The 20,167-nt window shown below is 34.5% G+C and overlaps 1 protein-coding gene across 1 annotated transcript in view; it reads right to left on the reverse strand.

Moving 5' to 3' along the window:
• Window positions 1-20,167, reverse strand: part of TLL1 (tolloid like 1) — a 133,558-nt gene that overhangs the window by 53,976 nt on the left and 59,415 nt on the right. The window contains exons 3-8 of the mRNA XM_082758502.1: window positions 18,532-18,612; window positions 16,194-16,346; window positions 14,436-14,553; window positions 5,346-5,524; window positions 3,377-3,482; window positions 142-266 (exon numbers count right to left, since the gene is read on the reverse strand). Of these exons, the coding sequence (XP_082614628.1) occupies window positions 142-266; window positions 3,377-3,482; window positions 5,346-5,524; window positions 14,436-14,553; window positions 16,194-16,346; window positions 18,532-18,612 (762 nt within the window). The remainder of the gene's footprint in view (window positions 1-141; window positions 267-3,376; window positions 3,483-5,345; window positions 5,525-14,435; window positions 14,554-16,193; window positions 16,347-18,531; window positions 18,613-20,167) is intronic.

Genomic DNA, 20,167 nt, shown 5'->3' on the forward strand with positions numbered 1-20,167 from the left:
CTTGAACTGAATACGTCAGTTGCCAACATGGAACCAGACTACTAAGCAGCTGACACACACACAAAAAAATCATCTTTCAACTTGAATAACGAAGTCAAACAATTGCTAGTATGTGTTTTTTGTTTGTTCATGGTGCAATACCTGGACATCTATACAGCTTTCTTGCCTGTGCAATATCTCCTTTACTTAGACGGGTACGCTGGCCAATGGCAGGTCGTATACCATTATCATCACGGGAAGGGAGAATGGTATCCAGAAACATGCCCCTAAAAAAAATAAAAATAAAAAATAGACCCCAAAAAAACCTATCAAGTTTCTATCATAAAACTCTCTGAGTTTGATGGATGTATAATGCTACTTTGTAAATCTAGAATTTACATTTGGCATAAAAGGGTAAAATGCAGAACATTAAATAGAGAAAACAAATTAGAAAAATTCCTCAAGCTGGCAAAACTTATGCAATGTTACAAAAAAGAATTATTCTTTCAGTACATCAATTAACATATGACCTTCTAGATTTCTATCAGACAACAGGAGGGAAAATTCTTACTCCTACAAGATTACACAGGGAAAAGGCAATGCTGCTCAGATCATTAGATTGAAAAAAATAATTATGAAGTAATATAGAAGTACATAAATAAGACCCTGTAACAAAATTCTTAATCACAAAGTTCCTATTTCTAACAGAGTTTTAAAAAAAAGTCTTAATGTCTGACTTACATGAGTAAGAGCAAATAAAATCAGTCATGCCTGCAAATCCAATGTTTTCATGAAACATTCCCATGTTTTTAGTGAATATATATATATTTTTATTATTAATGTGAAAGTATGGTTCCGTCAGGTGTTATAACAGATCTAACTCTACTTCAGCTGCTGCTCTTTCTAAAATATAAATTGGTTGCCTGGCACCTTCTTCTTGCTTTACAACAATATATGTCAACTTACCATATGTGATTTCAATAACATTTACCCTAAGTGACTAGGAGTAATAGAGAAGCAAATTTGATCCAAATCTGTAGTTTTATTCAAAATTTCCCTGATTTTAAATATGATTCAAAATATTCTCAAATTGAGAATAAATAGTCAAAATAGTCTCAAATTAATTTTAGAAGAAGAACATACAAAAATGTTCCATTATCATGTTACAGAATTGGAAAACACTTAAAATCCAATAAAATGGAAGTTAACAGATTAACCTGTTTCTGTTTCTCTTGTTCTTTAACTTTTTGATACTCTCTTGTGTCCTTGTAGGGCTTGTACTGAAAAGTCAAATTGTTATTTTTATATATTGTAGGTCCAAAAAAATGAATGAACTTCAAGGATCTTTGTAGTCAGGAATACTGTTTATCAATATAGATTACTTTTCAAATGACAATAAATGAACAACCTTAAGCACTAAGGGTACATACTACTCTCTTTACCCAGGCAGATTTCTTGTGGCATCACTACAGATTTTTTTTATTTTTTTGGGGGGGGAGAGAAAAAAGGAAAAAACAAACAAAAAAATAGCTTAGGACATTACTTTAATCTAAACACTGAAATAAATTACTTATGATATTACTTGGTTTCTAGAAATAAGGTGCATTAATATTTTTTTAAACTGTTTCTTTCTATAAATTATAATCCTATTTTCCACCAAGTTTTGGAACAATCTGAAACTGATGCTATTCCTGTTTTGAAAAATGTTCAAACCATCCTCTTGGATGTCTTAGCACTATTCTGCTATGTACTTTAATACAGTAACAGCTAGTAACAGTTTTAATAAAGCATGAACTATATTATAGTGTGTGACTAAAACTTTGTGATGATTTGTGATTTATCCTTCTTATTCAGGTGAGTAAAGTCTAACAACAAACAACTGGCAATATTCCACACTGAGTACAACTCATGCTTTCAAGATAATTTACAGCGAATCTACATGACCTCAGGATTTTGATGTTTTTTTTTTTAAATAGCATGAAGTAACAACCTCTTGCACCTTGGGGCATGGCATGCCTATTCATGGCACTATCAGTTTTTGCCAGCTTGTAAAGTGGTGAGATCAGGGCCCAAAATTCAAGTTATCTTGATGTTGTCATTGCCCTAGGACTCTGGAGAGTTCCAACTTGCTCAACTGCTCCATTTTATATAGGTTCCTATAATCTCTTCCTTAAGGTAATTCATCTGTATCTGGATTAAGCAATATGACTAATATCTACCTCATGTAGAGCATTCCCATGCTCTTCCGGGGTGAGCTATGAATATGCTGAGCACTTTCTTTGGTAGGATATCTTTTAATTATCCATCTATTTTTGGAGACAATAAGCTTAAGAAATGTGTTTTATGCTTGCAAGAAAGGCTGGTGAGATTTCTGGTGGTTTTCAGTTTACTTCTAAATTTCAGATTGCCTAGTGATTATCCAAAATCATAGCTGCTTTACAATATATATTATTTGTTAATGTAGTGTTTTTGAATTAAAATTCATGAAATTGTGTAAAAATGATTTTTCAAACAAGTTGTTGTGGTCTTTTTTTTTTTTTCTTCTCCCAGAATTTTTTTAATCTATATTACTCTGGAAATTGTAAAGAGTAATTAGCTGGACTGCAACTTTGTATTAAATATAATAGGAGACCAGGTGAAAGACTCCTGCTTCACTTTTTCTCCAGACCAAAGCTATCCGAGGTGAACAGCTCATTATACAGCTCTTCACACCCATTCAGAGTTTCAGAGTTTCACACTCCCATGTGAGCTGAGAACAGACCAGCCTGCAACAGGCTGGAGGAAAAGCAGCAGAACTCCTCATTATCTGGTTCTGATGACAGTGACAATCTGCACAAACAATACAGAAGAGGCTGCAGCCTCTGGTATAAATTGTTGGCTACAGCCTTTGCAAAGGCTGCAGTTTGCATGGTAGATTTCCTAATATTATAACATGTTCTACCCACATAAACCATAGTTACTCAGATGTTATGCAAAGGACACTTTCTCTTCAACAGATCATGTTATACTTAAAATGCCTAAGCATTTCATTCATTTGTTTTTTCTAAATGTAACCTTTTCCAGGATAGAAAAGTATTACCAAAAAAAAAGGCAAGTGCTAAAGAATTATGTTTCTAGATTATCTTGTCCTAAAAAAATGTAAAGAACTGAAGCAAGATTAAAAGTCTGCTTTGAAACTGTGCAGAAATGAAATGCATTTAAAAATAAAATTAAATTATTCAGACTTAAAATAAACAAGCTGTGTTTTGACTGCTATAAGGATACTATATAGCAAGGGACATTTTAATTGATTCTAGAATAGTTTTTTGTTTTGTTTTGTTTTTAAAGAAATACATTTCTTAGTATTCATAGAGAGGAATAGAATTAAAAGTCAAAAGGTATAACCTGAGACTCCAACCTTGAGAAGGTGTTCCTGGCATAGTGCATGATGCTGTCAAAATCATACGGTTCCCCAAGAGAATTCACCTCTCCAGGCTCCATCTTCAAGAAGTTGTATTCTTGACCTACAGATGATTGATAATTAGAGTCTCTGTAATATCTCTTTTTGTGAAGATAAAAAAAAAACAAACAGGAAAAGAAAAACATTAAAGATCCTAACCTGATCACTCACTGACATGCATAAATATTTTGGGAGTAACTGTGTGCTTTTATTAACTAAGAGAACAGACACGTATCTTCTGAAATATTGACACTTAGAAAGGCTGTTTTCATTCACCTAACCCAAATGAAAAATGAAGTGCCCATATATTATATGCTGCACTTCATGAAGAATCCACAAAATTTTCTAGCTTGGTTCTTAATTTCAGAGGAGGATTTTAATTTCATTTTGACAGTAAACACTCTAGAAAAACCCTCCTCATTTTAGATTCTCTAGACTGGATACTAAAGTGACTTTGCTTCCACAAAGGCTACTGTCAGAGCAGCCATGTACTTCAAATACTAGAAAGTGACATTTTCATGAGTCTAGCTCTTACAACTTAACAAAAGTAGAACAGAAGCACGATACTTAGTTCATAATTTCAGACCAGGAATTCTTTGCCTTAATCATGTATACAGAGAAACAAAGCACCCCTTAATCTAATTCATATTGGTATCTTGCATAAGTAAATAATAAATAAACAATGAACAATAAATTAAATAAATATTATATTAATGCTGTTTTATATATGAAATTATTATTAAATAAATAATAAAGAAAAACCCTACAGTAACATTAACATTATTAATAAAGTTCATTTGCATAGCATGACAAAAAACAACTGCCTTAGCGGTGATGAATTCCTTCTCTCATTTAGTGATCCTCAAGCTGACACCACACCACAAGAAGTGGTTTCAGCCAGAAGCTGGAGAGACAACTGAAAGAAGAGAGCAGGAGGCTAAGGATGACACTGCAGTGGATTTTCCCCATCACAGAAAAAGCCTAAGGGATAAGCACTTAACAGAATCTATGCAAGTTGGTGAGAGAGAATAGATGGAAAGCTTGGATATGGGAAGCCTTTCAGGACTTCAGAGACACACATCAGCTGCGAGATTTCTCCCAAGTCCTACCTGAGGTGGCAAAAGGTCTATTGTACCTCATATCTACTTTGTTTTCAAACATTTTCTATAGGAACAGAAAAATACTCCATGCTATCGCTGGACATTTTTTTGCTTCGGCTTCACACCTTCTTGAACCTTCAGAGAATTACCATAGGTAAAAATCAGTGTTTAAAAAGACTATGTATAATTATGAACACTGCAAATTAAACGTGCCTAGCTTTCTTCCAGCTTGCCACATGACTCAAGCAAGCATAACATCTAGACTGACAAACAGATAACAGTCAGTTTCATGCTCTTGGGTTCCTCAGATGCCTTGCCTTGAGGACACCAAGGCCACCAGCTAAAGCAGCAAGCTCTGAAGGAAACCTGTGATTTGGAAACTATGGAAAGAGTGTGTTTCTGTCACAGATTCAGTGTTCAGCTTTCATTCCAAATCTCAACTTTCTGGACAGATAAACAGGAATCTATCTACATGTCTCTAGTTATCATTCAGTAAAGACTATGAGGGCAAAGGCATTTCTCAACCACGGAAAAATTAAAAAGGGCTTTAATAGTAACTTTTCTTCAAAGGTTGAGTCTGATTACTATTTCTCTCCTAGCCAATAACATTTAATGACTTGCAACTTGGCCAGACCTTTAGAAAATATTGTTTTAGTTGCAGTATTTTATTTTTAAGTCAGCTTGGGATCGGTTTAGCTAAGAGGAATAGCAAACAAATGCCTATTTTTGCTATTGTTACAGAGCACTCAGATTTAAGAAACTCAAGCAAATAAAGCAAAAGCAGATTTTTTTTTTTTCCCAAAAAAATATTTATCAGAATATCTCACCTGGCTGGATGTTTTCTCTAATGATGGTGACGTGGTCATCTCGGTCTGGCCGTGTATGTTCATGCCAAAAACCTATAACATGACCCAGTTCATGAACAACTATACCAAATTTATCACAGTTCTTGCCAATAGATATAGCTTGAGGACCATTTCCCCTTCGACCCACATAAGAACAGCACCTGTAATTAAAACACAAACACAGATGAAAGTTTTCATGTATATTTCTTCAAACCATTTATGAAATTCAGTTAAAATCTGCAAAATATATACATACATTTTAAAAACAATCATCAGAACAATACACCATGAAGTTTCTGAAGTCTCTCAAATTCTAGAACTAGTGCAGGAACAACTTACTATTTAGTATTCCCAATAAAAATCACATGCATGATTTATAATTTTTATTCATTTATTTATTCAAGGTCTTCCATAAGATGCTAGCTGTGATCAACAGAATTGTCACATGTTCTTTTATTTCAGAATGACACAGGAATGCATTTTCACTCAAAGAATTAATAAAGTTCACTGGAAGTACCATTCTCACCCATATACTCACTGCTTTCTTGCCCATGCACTCTTACAGGCATGCACAGGGAAGTGGAAAAAATCAAAAGGTTTCTTCTGCACTACATTTCTGTTGTATACCTGGACAGCACCCTCCAGTCTTGGTCACTCAGGTCTGATAAGTTTGCTTTTTTTTGATCTGAAAAGTCACCCTATATTATTAATTCTGTTTGTAAAATGATACAAGTGAAACAGTAGTCTGTTAAATGATTCAGACATCCATTAGCATGCAGTTGAAAATACAGTAGGAATAGATATTAAATCCTGTGGTGCCACTGAGAAATTGCTCCACATTTTCTGTTCCTCTGGCTATGGGTGATGTACAACATTAACCGTAACTCTGTACCAGGAAGTTGAATGCTCTGAATATTAGTGAACCATTTCTTCTCCTACTCCTGTTTTCTTGCAATAGAAACCCTTAGGAAACTTAGTCACAGAAATTAATTTTCACAAGGGGAAAAAAATGCATCACAACCACTCCAATGTTTCATTCCTCTTCTGCTGTATTTTCATGATTCCAGTGCAAACTTAAGGAACAAAGATCCCCTTTTCAGCATTTATACTGTCAACTTTTATCTGAGAAGTTTGCTTCCTTTTTCATTAGAAAAGAAGTCTGCTGACTATGCCAGCAAAACAGAGAATCTAGAGTAAACAAATACTGAAGAAATGGAAGACAATCTGAAATTTAACAACCTGAAATTGTGATTCTCTTCCATCTCTGAAAATCTTAATTATTTCAAGCCAACATTATATTCCTTAATAAGAGTATGATTTCCCATCTGTAATTCTGTAATCTCTGTAATTCTGCAGTCAGGTGGAACAGAATTGTGCTAAGCAAAAGTTTACCTCCACTTCCTCCCACTTAAAAAAAAAAAATACATCTGATGCAACTTTTATGTAGTATTTGGTCCTTGAGGAGGTCAATGCTAGCATGGAGCATGATTCTATCCTTCCTATACCTCTGTGGGCAATAAAGGAAGGGCAGCTATGGGAGCAATACCAATAACGAGTTCTACAGACTTGAACATGTGCTTCTTTTTACTTTCAGGTATTGTGGTAGCAGAAAGTTTTCACTACAGTTAATCAGCTGGTAAGTCAGCCTTGATTGGTCTTTTTTGCCTCATACAGCTAGATTTCTAAAACAACCTAATATGAACATTAGAGGAATACAGACATGAACATTTTAGTTGACAATACCTGTCCTTAGTAAGCATACACTGTTTTTGCAGTTTTTGTTAAAATGAAGAATAGATATAACAAAGAAAAAAAAAAAAAAAGATAGTAATATCTTAGAATTATAATGGCCACAACATTTATTTTATACAAAAGATGTTATTATAACAGCCTCAGAGGGTTGTATCAAGAATTTTGAACCTATCTTTAAAATACTGTTGGGGAAAAATGATTTTCACATTATTATAATTCCTTATTACACTGACTGTTTTTCATATGTTACTATCCTCAAAATATATAAAGAATAGATAATATGTATAAAATATATAACAACCTTTTCTTTCCTGGTTTAGGTAACTCCAAGGACGGGTGTAAATACCCATTTTCTTTAGGCCACTGTGCCACTGTCAATATTGCAGTTTATGTGCTACCCCTCCACATAAAAGCAAAATTAAATAAAAAATACCAGTGCCTGTATTTCCATAATCTATGTAAACTGTATTCATCCAAAATGAGTATATACAATATTTGATATAGAAATATTAATTTCTATATTAATAATACATAAATATTATTATTAGTGCTGATATAAGTAATGGTAGTGGAAATACTACCTTAAGAGATGCACTAAAGATACAACATAGGTGATAAAATTGAGCAGAAATAATATTAAAATTAAAAGCTAGAGCAATCATACCATTTTATCTCATGACTCCACAGTGGATTTCACCTTTGTACCTTATATGCTGACATGGTTCTGCTTAACATATTTTTCAGACTCTATGTTTGCAGAATAAATACTATGGCTACGAGTGAGTAAGCAAACATAATTAAAGCACGACAATATTTTCAATGTTGTTATTACCCGGGGTTTTATCTTTTACTAGTCAGTCAACTTACTTGAATAGCTTTCTATCAGAATAAGGAAATACCAAAGTTCACACTCTCTCTTATTCACTCAGGACAAGCTTTAGATCTTAAAAGAAATTTGTTGTTTTTAAATCTTTTACACAGTGTTATTTACAGTCCCATTCTATTACAGAGGGAATGCTGGAGGCAGTTTGCATTCCGAGTCAAAGGTAGCAGGATGTGCAGTAACTTCATTCTCAGAAAACTTCATTCATTTAAAAGGACGTTAAAGAACTTCTGTCCCCAGTACCAAATTCCCAATTCATTGCCATAGGCAGTAACTGTATGTACACCAAATTAATCTGTCAGTTTTAGGCCTCAGACTTCAAATCTTTTAGAAAACATTGATCCTTAGCTTTGAATGCCTTGAAAGTAAGAACTACACTATGGGATTTGCCTTGGCAGTCTACAGGAAGCCATAGTAGAAAACAAAAATCAATCAGAGGAAGTAATCCACATTCTGTGAGAGCATTCCACCATTTCCTTAATTGAAATTAGTGAGTTAAGGCTCCCTACTTTTGTTAAGGTCATGCACATCATTATGGTAATTATACTATATTGGTCTTGGGCGAAGAGAGAAAATGAACTGACAATGCTTGATGGTTGCTTTACATATAGAAAAGCATAAAATGCCTGCAATCTATGAAAATTCTAAATTGGGATAAAATATACAATTTGAATAAAATTCTACTGATTCTTGCTTAATTCCGGTTGGAAGGGACCTCTGCAGGTCTTTAGTTCAACCTCCTGCTCAAAGCAGGTCAGATAATACAAGCCAGACCACAGTTGGTCAGATCTTTATGCAGTTGACTCTTGAAAACCTCCAAGGATAGAAACAGCACAGCTTCTCTGAGCAATCAACTCCCATGTGTGGCTCCAGCCTTTCACTGAATATTCCTTTAGGATACAGGACACTTAGAAGAAAGTGAACACTGAACACCTAAGGCCCAGCACATTTAGAATTGTTTTAATACTGGTCTGCCCCTTCTTGTCCTAAATACTCAGACATACATGCCCACATATAGAACATGTATGTTTTCATGTATTTGCATTTGAGAGGAAACTATACGATATTTACATTTAGAAATAATATTTTTTAAAAAGCCAGTTGCATATGGCAATTTCCTTAGAATGTTTACTTAACAGTTTTAAAGTTATTCCCAGAAAATATAAAAGTTGAGGGTTTTTGTTTTTTACATTCCAACAAAAATTAGAATACTGAGGCTTAGAATAAAGTATCAGTACACACTCATGAGGATTTGCTGGGCTGAGTATCATGTCAAGCACATCAGATTCATCCAATTAAGCCATAAGATTCTACTCACTGCACTGAGATAAAGGATAAGAAAATATAAAGTAAATATACCTATGAAAGAAATTAATTTGCAATATCTTGGGCTTGACCCCAGGTGTATTTGGCAAAAGGCCAAGACTTTTCTGTGCTTTATGAGCACTTGTCATGCTCCTTAAATTAAGTCAACTGGCAGACTTTAAAGCTCCTAATCTCTTTAATCTTTATTGCACCAGACAGCAGGTTGGAGACAGTAACTATTTATGAATCTCTAATTCCATTTAATCAGTCTAGCTGATCAATGATTGTGAGCAAAGAGAAACAAATGACAGAGAGAAAGCTAAATGACTGGAACAATACATTCTTACAAGTAATTCTATTTCACAGCTACTGTCAAAATGCTCTTAAATCAATATAAAGGAAGAAAGAATCAGGTGGGGTCAAAATGTTGCACATTTTTTTTTTTAAATAAAAGCTGCATTATTACTATCTTCAGGATGTAACAATGTAAAATTACTTGCAGACCACAATATCAGCTTGCCAGGACACTCACTGCATGAAGATGTGGGTTAAAAACTTCAGGACTTCATAATCATACTAGGACAGCGTATCATCACTTACACGTTACACAAAGCAAAAGTAGTTCACAAAATTTAGGAACAAAATCTCACTCAAGAAGTAGATGATTTTTCTTGGTGAAAAAACAAAATAAAACAAAACAAAACAAACAAAAAAACCCTCTATCAATCATAAAATTCAAAACACATTCTAAAGTAGATATTGGCTATGGCCCAGCTTGATGTTAGGGATCAATACAGTGCATGTTACTAAATGTTCTAATTCACTGTCCTGAGAAGGTCTGTATGAAAGCAGAGGTGGCTACTGCTTCATCTGCTCAATGGAGACAACTGTGCCAGTATTACAGCCAGTCGAGTTCATTCCTCAGTTAACAGTTTCCCATCCCAATGTATGAACCCCTCATTTCAGTTTATGTTAATGGACCATGGCAGCTGAACTGATAACTATCTGCCAACCTGCAAGCCATGCCACTACCTGCAGAGCAGCTGTGTTGACTGCTGTGCGCAGGAAGAGGGCCAGCTGCTAGAGTTAATAACCACTAGAGAGCATGAACCAGCCCTAATGCCAAAGATTATTTAGTAGAACTCTGACTTTCTTCTCATTCCATAAAAGTGATTGTACACCTTCTAGAGCAGGTAATCCTTCTTCAAGCTAAAGAATGCTGCAAAAGTATACCTTGAGCAATGAATATATCTATTTCAACAGCTTTAAGAACTTGCCTGTCTATTTAACATACTTGCAGCTTCAAAAAATGTTTAAACATTCAGAAGCTGTTCAGCCCACAATGTCTGTAGAAACACATGAAAGAGATTTGATTTTTTGGAATCTCAGACAGCTTTGCAAATACCCAAACAGGAGCATACAGCAGTGGTTGTAATAAGTCATCTAAAGTTTGTCATAAGAAGTACTTAAGTCTTTTGGTAGAGAACAAAAATTACCTCAAAGTCAGATCAAAGGCATGCTGAAATACCAGAGCAATATGGCTAATTGTTCTTTTTTGTCTCACTATATAAAAAGAAGCTTGATCTTTTACCTAGAAACATTTATGAAGAGCATCTGACTAGAGGCCATTCCACTTCACTGACCCCTTTATTGTAGCTTTGCATACAGAGAAATATACTGACTGTGTCTTCAGGCACTCTCTATCTGATAGGAGGAAACATAAGCGTTGAGAAGTAGCGAACAAAGAGTATTTTGAACCTGTCTACTGTATAGAGTTTTACTTGCCCCTAGTCAGCTACTTGCATAAAAGTTGATTTAAGATGTATTAATTCCAGTGTACACTGCCTTGGTAGAAGAATCACCAACACTATTATCTTAATACAATATTCTTATTCTCATATCTGCAGCTAATGAATAAAACTATCAGTAATTACAAGAAGGTTCCCTTTAATTAATTTCCCTTAATTAAAGGGAAAAGGAAGAGGGGAAAAAAAAAAAAAAAAAAAAAAAAAAAGAAAAAAAAAAGAAAAGGCCATGCAGAAGCACAGAGAGAAAAAGGAAATCATTCTCATTCCCAGCAACAAGCGATGTTCGGCCACATCCTGGGAATCAGGGCCTCCATATGCATAGTGGTGGTTTGGGAGGATGGACGTTTTCATAACAACAGCTCTTCCTCTCCTTCTGCTTTCCCACCTTTTATTGCTGAGTGTGACATCATACAGTATAGAATATCCCTTTGGTCGGTTTAGGTCAGCTGCCCTAATGGTGTCCCCTCCCCATCTCTTGCCTACTCCTACACTGCTGGCTCTTAAGGGGGTTGGAGAGAGTCCTAATGTTGTGCCAGCACTGCTCAGCAATAGACAAAACACTGCCGTTCTGGCTACAAGTACAGAGCACAGCACTGTATGGGCTGCTGCAGGGAAAGTCAACTCCATCCCAGCCAGACCCAGCACAAAAATACTACCCAAAACTTCCTAAATTTCTTTTATTAAGGATACTTGAAGCAATATATTTCCGAACAGGCTGTGAAGTATTTACTTTGCAGGTTTTTTGAAACAAGATAGACAATCATTTATCAGCAATGTCATAGGTATAGCTGCTTCCATCTTAAGGATACTTGGGCATCCATCTGAGAGCCTTTGCAGTCCTAAGGGTCTATGATAATCTAGACTTGTCTCTTGTTCATTGTTGATATGCAAACTCTCAACTGTAGTAAGCTCATGTTGATGTCTCTGATAACCAGCTGCTATATTTCAAATATGCTTTTTTCATCACTGCCCTCTAGGAAGAGCTTCCCATGAACTGCTGCAAGAAGAATCACTATGCTCCTTCAAAATAACTTTAATGTTTACACAAGCTTAATAACACTTCACTTGTTAGTATGCTAATACTGTTATATGAGACGTCTGCTGATACTGCCACCTGAATTTCCACTTATATGGCTGTATCCACTCTGTGTTTCATTAAATGTTTTATGTTTTGACTAGGTGCTCTTAGTGGCAGGGTTTATCATTTAGTTTTTATTTTGGCCAGTGCTAAGTACTATAAAGTTTCTCTCATCTGTGAATGTTAACTGTCACGGTACTGTAAACAATAATGACACAATGTGCTAACAAACCTACACAGCAGGGTGCTATGGGAAAGAACCGAGATTAATTTCAGTGTGACTAGCCATGTGGCAGAAAGTGTTTGCAGATGGTTTGGTGTCACTTTTGTCTGTGTTCTTTCCATGGAAAATCCTGCATCAGCATTGTATACAAGTGGTGAGTGCATAGTAGTTCCCATTCACCCAGAGAAGGCATGCTCTTATTTATCCGGCACTTCCTAAAATGGCTTATGGATTCAGAGTCCCAAGAAAGTCGTTCAACTGCCCATTCTGCTTAGCCTGGCTTTTTCATCACTGGCAGACTGCTCACAGCCACACTTTCCCTTGTTCTTAATACTAAAATGTTTACAGCCTTCATCAGGTTTTTGTTATTTGTGAAGTATCCACCAATAAAACAACATTAACTGTAAAGGATAATTGTGACTTTGAAAGTAGATGCTGAGTATATTCCAACCTTCTGTTTTAAATTGGTTATAATCCAGCCTTCACCCTGAAGTGACTTGATCTCATGAAGCATCAACCAATCTAAGGGACAGTGCTTTGGATGGGGAGGTTTTCTGCAGTTTGGCTCTGGACACCGAAGTTGTGGAATTGTCTTTTAATGAGACACTCTGTAGATATCCCCATACTTCCTAAAGTACCTGTGACCATTTATCTCTCACATTCTTCTGTTTCAATTCACATTGCTTTCTACATCTCCAAGAGTAGACAACCTTCATTATTATTCTTTGCTTCCCATTTCTCTTCCAGCGATATGTCAGTATCCCCCAAAATTATCTTACAAGTTGCATTGTTAACTAAGGAAGAATAGACATGCTGGTTGAGAACAGAAGACCATTTTATTTGGCACTGTTTGTAACAGGGGTCTACAGCAGCCCTATGTGAGCACAAGAACATGAAAAGCAAGTTCACAAGCACACTCCCAGAGTACGCTCCCTGATTGCAAAGGTCTGTGGCTCAGAGACCTGCCAAGGCAAAGGTGATGTCTTTCTCAAAAAAAAAAAAAAAAAAAAAAAAAAAAAAAAAAAAAAAGAAGCCTAGGAGTGGATTTTATTATGTTGTTCTGCACCTTAAGAAAAATATCAAGGGTGTTTTAAGCAGACAAGTCAACATGTAATCTTATGGGCTATAATAAAACACATTCAGGATCATACCTACAATGTAAGGAGACCCAAAAACTTTTTCTTAATGACCTTATACCATAAAAATGAAAAAGTAGGCAGGCAAAGTGCTCATTGATCACAAACTCAGCAAGGTAGACAGCTGTTCAGTTTGGAACCTACATCCCAAACAGAAGCTGACTATCAGAAATATAGTATTTCTCCAGGTAGTGAGTTTGGGAAACTTGAAAAACAAAAATGGTGCCTACAGGCAGCTCACTGACCGCTGTGTTAATTTAAGATTTCTGAATGCAATAAACAAACATAGTTGACTTAGGCATTTGTGAGCAGCAGCATTTGAAGATGGAAAGCACTGATTGCTGGAAAGCTACACTAATGAATGATATAACCTGGTTTGTTCATTTTTACACACCAGTGACATAGAAGAAGGAATGTGCAAAATGGTCATGAATGTATGGATTGAACAAATCTGGTCAAGGACAGTCAATACAACAGAAGAGTTAAAATTACAATTAAGTACAATTAAGCTGGAAAAAGAAAAAGTAATAAATGTTCATAGTTAATTCATCAGTGAACATGTGATACACAGAAAAGCTACAAATAAAGAAATAAACAATAAGCCATAAACAACTTTAGAACAAGAATAAAGTATGATGGAAAGTCAAATGTAAAAATCTCTTCTACATATAGCTAGCAAGATAGTTTTATCTAAAAATATCTGAAAGGCATAACTTCAAAAAGCTACAGTAAGTGCTTTCAGTTAATCTACAGTTACACAGAACACATATTTAAATGCAGTAACTTGTCTATTCACTTTTCTGTGACGTATTCACTTATAAATGCAAAGCTGAGAAACATGGCCAAACACTGAAATTGTGTATTGGTTAACATGCATATGCACTTACCCACATGGCCTATATGTAAATACAATATAACTTTCTTCATCACTTCGTTCAATAAATGTAACACACGTGTACTTCTCCCAGTGCCGCATAGCCTGTTTGAACATGGCACGCTGGGTACCTGAAAGAATGGCATGACATGAAATGAGATACTTTTCTAACTGCTTCTTGTTCCTTAAAACCAGATTTTAATATTAAGAATATAAGCCTGGAGGGAGTTACTAGATCATAAGTTGTGTGTCCCAGCAGTCCCATATACTGCCAACCTCCAAATATTCAGACAATCAGTTTGCCGTAACATATCTGCCTGCAAGGGGAACGCTACTGCCTGAAACACTCCAGCAAACATAAAATCTGCAATAAAAAGCACAGCTATGTTACACTAGAGGAAGACAACAGAAGAAATCTAGTGTTGCTTACATGCCTGCATTAACGTAATATTTACTAAGAATTTTCCCACATGAAATTAACAAGTGGACAACAAATTAAAAATAAATAAATAAATAAATAAATCACTAGTTCCTATTTATCTAGCCAGAAAGATAAAGGAATGGATAAATTCCTATAGACTTCAAATCTGGAGACCGATTTATCCGAAGCCATGTAAACAGGCACACCAACCAAGGCATCTGGATTTTATAATGAGCAGTGATCAATACCCATTTCTTTACATTCAAGCCTTTCAGAAATTGAAATTCAGAAAAAGTTTTAAATTCAAAAAAAAAAAAAAAAAAAAAAAAAGACGACAAGATCTAGAATTTTATAAAAATATTGAGTTCAAATCATGTCAGGATCCTAAGAATTAAAGGCTATTTCATCCTATATTGCCCTTGCCCTTTTCTTTTACCTTTAAGAAATGTTTGACAACCTTTAGGATTTATCTTTTATTATGAAAAAGGTAAAATGTTTTACAGGTACATTTTTTATTTAGTTTACTACCATTATTACAAAAATTGGTAATCCTAAAGCAAAGGTCACATACTGTGCAAATACCCACACTTAAAATTTTACTGTAGCAGTTGATTTGGAAAGAAGGTCTCTGGTTTCTCTGTAGACATATGCATACAGTGTATGAGGACTTGCAGGTTTCTTTTGGCTTCCTGTATTATTGTACATAATAAGAAGTTACTGCATATCTTTTCTCGCCCATTTTCCTTTTCTCTCTCTTTTCTTTTTATATTACTTCTTACCTCCACACTGATTCTGACACATTTACATTTTTCAGGGAAAGCAAATGTTTTTTGTTTTTTGTTTTTTTTTTTTTTTCTACAGTTTTCTACTAAGAATTATATGTATTGATGTAAGTCTTTTGTTATATATGTTTGTGTACCCATCTGAAAACCAAACTGAGGAATTACAAAACACATTTGAATCAGTTTGATGACTCAAATCAGTTTAGTAGAACACATGTTACACCGGTTAGATCTGTTTTATTCTTAAACTTAATATCCTACTTTTATATATAAAACAGCTTCCATAACATTATTACTTAGGCCCTACAAAACAAACTTGTAAAATCAGAGAGACAAACAGCCCTCCCTCTCTATAACATACTTGAATAGTTTTATTACATAGCTTGCCTTTGGGAATTTTTTTTATTTATTTTTTTTTTAAGTGTGACTAATGTTTTCAAAACAGACATACAGCAGGCCTGATCCAACAGAAATCTTTCTATTGATTTCCATACTATGACTTTCTTTAAAATAAAATATATTTTTAAAAATTTGTATTCTTTCTCTTTGTAGAAAGAACAAAGCTTACCAGTGAAATTTCCACCTATTACATATGGGATGACTCCCCCTGGCCATATTCTTTCTGTTCGCGATGTGGCAGCTCTGGGAAATCGGTTCTTCTCATTTTTCCCTGAGAATTTTGTAGTAGTCCTTCCTTTAGATGTACTATTTTGCTCAAAGCCTGTAACGATAATTAAAACACTGAATGAGAAGAGGGAGAACGAAAGGGAGAACACGAAAGGGAGAACATGAACCTCTACTGTCTAGAAAGTCAAAGTCAAATTATTTCTCTACATCTTTTAAAAGTAAGACGCTGCTGTTATGCAATGGTCTATCATTATTGATTTCTTGAAAATGCTTGAAATGGAGAGGCTAAATCTTCATTTTTTGTACAGTAACAATGTGCACATAAACTTATCAATTTAGCCACATTGTCAGCATAATTACATGCACATTGTCTCATTTAATAAAAAAGAAAAATCATTTTTAAAAATGTTTTTTTGTTTTTTGTTTTTTCCAGCAAAGAAGAAATGGCTTTGAACAGATCCAAAGTAATCACAACATTTACTGTCCCTTTCATTCTTACTCCAGGATCTGGAAAAATAAAGAGCATAACCAGCCTTAAAGCAATGGACAGGAAGAGGTCCTTGAAGTATTAGATTGGCTTTTATTATCATGAATTATCAGGAAAAATAGATAAATTATTTGCAAAGCAGGTTGCAAACACATGGAAAAAGTCAGAGGTCATTTCCACCTCTGATCTCCACTACCTGTGGCTGTTACCAGTAGACACATTTTCAGATGAAAATGTGACTTCCAATTTCATAAAAACCATACAACACTGCAGGATGCCAATACACATTTTTCACAAATGAGCTTTTGGAATCCTATTTATTAATTATTAATAATACAAATATTACTCATGTTTGGAATTTGGAAGACCAAAAAAATTAGTACTATTTTGAGATTATTCACCATCCTACCCATTACAGGTAAATCTCTCTCAAATCAGCTGAAACTTCTGTGACAACAGAAGAAGATCAGAATAGCTATACAAGGACTTGAACACCTTAATAAGGATAGATGTCTTCTTCTGAAGCAATTTTAAAGTCAGTATGGACATGAGGAAAGCTGATTAAAATGGATCACTTGAACAAGCCCTACTCAGTGGGATTAAATTGTTGCTCCTCATGGAACAGTACACCTTCCCTCTGTGATATCAATTCCACTTAAGTGTTACTGGGTACATCAGGCTACACTGTAAGGACCATGAAAGACTCGAGGGCAGGACTGAGGTACAGTGCCTTGGCTCCAAGGCTGGGAACATCCAAAGGACAAAAGGGAAGAAGTTACAGCACATGCAGCATAGGGAGAAAATTCTTCATGCACGAGAAAAGTCTAACTTTATAACAATTAACACAAATTATAATTTATATCAGAAATTATATAGAAAGTAGCAGGGTAAAAAAAAAAAAAAAAAAAAAAAAAAAAAAAGATATGCACACAGGTAAAGCAAATAACTTACCCTTGCATTAAGTATGTAAATGAGAATTTCACAATAGTGTACAACACAGATAGAAACTTCAGCAAAAGAAAAATCATTAATGAATCATCTGACAGATTAATATAGGTGTTTTCTGATTTAAAATTCCTATCAAATTTCTTTTGAACTACAAGTAGTAAGAAATTCCTTCCAAATTCTTGTAAAAGATGACAAGCATTTATGCACTGCTAAAATATCGTATAAAGAATTAAGTTTATATATCAGAACACAACTGCAAAGGCAGTTACAGTGTTACATATTTTCCTTTTTTTGAGGTTGAGGTATCATGACGTTAAATTGACATCTCCTCACACCAAAAATGATGAATGAACTTGACCAGTATAAATGATTTCACTGACTTCGCATGCTGAATTCAACTACATTCATACTGACAAAAGTATGTGTTTGTTCAGCATAACACAACATAAGTGCTTCAAATGCTGTGTGACTCATCACAATGCCCCACCTGAATCCAGAAAAAATACAATGAAATTAGCAGCTATGCAGCATAGCCTACCTGTACTGAGCAGACATTGTATTGATATCATTTAAACTTATAAATGTGAAGATAAATATACAAAGCAGCTAAGGAATTTTTAATATGAGATGAAAAAATACGTATTTTAGCTTCCAGATCTGATACTGGAAATGGACCTCTAAGAAACATAATGAAGATAGTAATAGTAATCTCTCCATTACTATTCTTGAACTATTTAAAGTTTGTTTATGCCCATACCGAGAGGCTTTAAAATGTTAAAAAATATATATATTTAAAAAATTATCATCACATCAGGTAACCTGCTAATTTAAACAGTGAAAATACCAGAGCCAAATCTTCGTATCCTGTCTATGAGCTGATAGAGGGCACCTCGTTTTTTTGACATTCCATGCTCTCCAAAGCCACCTTTAAAAATAAAAGAAAAAAATATTACAAAAAAATAAGAACATGGAATCCTACACCTACAGCAATTATATAACCAGATGAGATTAGGAAATATCCTGTAAGAACTGCAATGTGCCTTTAAGGAAGTTTAACATATTTCAATGACTTGCATACAAATTCTTCAAGTATTCTTGACAATGAAACAAAAAGACATTTTTAGCTGAAAATTTTTCTAATACACATTCCAGAATGTAAGCCGGCATGTCTTTGTTATTCAGACAAGACATGACAATTACATCATTTAATTATTATTTGAAACCTTTTTCTTCCTGGTGACCTTGACATCCTCTGAGCTATATTGATTGACAGCTAAAAGCCTCTCACAAAAATTTTCTGAATGCATGCCACAATCAAGGCATTTCAAGGGAAGGGAAAGAGGGATAGGAAACATTTAAAGTTTCACCAGAAACAACACAAAACAGAAACAAAACAAAACAAACAACAGCAACGATAAATATTTATTGTGGCTGATTTTAGCTTGAAAGTTTTAACTTGTTTGTCAACATGCAAATGAATTTGCAACACACTCTGAAGGCTTTGAAACATCGCATACTGGTGCGTATTTCAATAAGGCCTCACAGGCATATATATCTGTTATTTTAGCAATCAATGAACAAGAAAAATTAAGCTAACAATTTGTCGACTGTAACATGTATTGTGTTTTGTTTTTTTTCCAGAAATGTACCACATTTCCAGGTGTAGTGTGTACATTTAATGCATGATATATACCACCTTCATATCTGATTCTTTTGTGGTTACAAGTGGCTTTGAAAAAAACAGTAAGCCTCAGATAAGAATATTGATAACACCACACTAACCAGTAAATTATCAGAATTGTTAAGAAGGTTTTGTGATTTTTAGAAGTTTGTAGTAAGTTATATTTTAAGATCCAATATCTGTCATAGGACAACAGAATTTTCAAATTACTTGTACAATAGCAAAAGTAAAATAGAAATGAAAGGACACAAACCTCCAACTGCCACAGAAAAGACCTTTCCTAATTTCCCACAACAATTTTCAATATATATGTGGAAAATATATTTACTAAATTGCAATGTGAAATCATTCCATATAAGGCAAATGAGTTCATGTGGCTGCTCAGTGAGTAACAATGTGTCTAATTATTTGGATTACACTGTCACATAGTTGCTTGCTCCCTTGAGAAAAATTTTCCAAATTTTTTAAAACATTTTAGATAGATGAGGTAATAGTTCAACACGTTCCTTCCCAACAAGTTATATGGTTAACTATACTATACACTCCAGAGACTATAACAATTCCATTGCTTGTATCAATCATTATTAACATAAATGTCTCTGATGCTAACATTCATATCATAGAAAGGCAGATAGCTGGAGATTCAAAAAACATCTAAAATAAATATCCCTAAAACCCAGCAACTTTAATAGACTTAACAGGAATAAAAAACAAACAAGCAAACAAACAAAAACATTATTTACTGAATGAAGCAACCTGTGTAATCCATTTCATGAAAAACTAAAGAAGAAAATGTATC

The sequence above is a fragment of the Aythya marila genome (genome assembly GCF_965140915.1).
Source record: "Aythya marila genome assembly, chromosome: 4".
NCBI lineage: Eukaryota > Metazoa > Chordata > Aves > Anseriformes > Anatidae > Aythya > Aythya marila.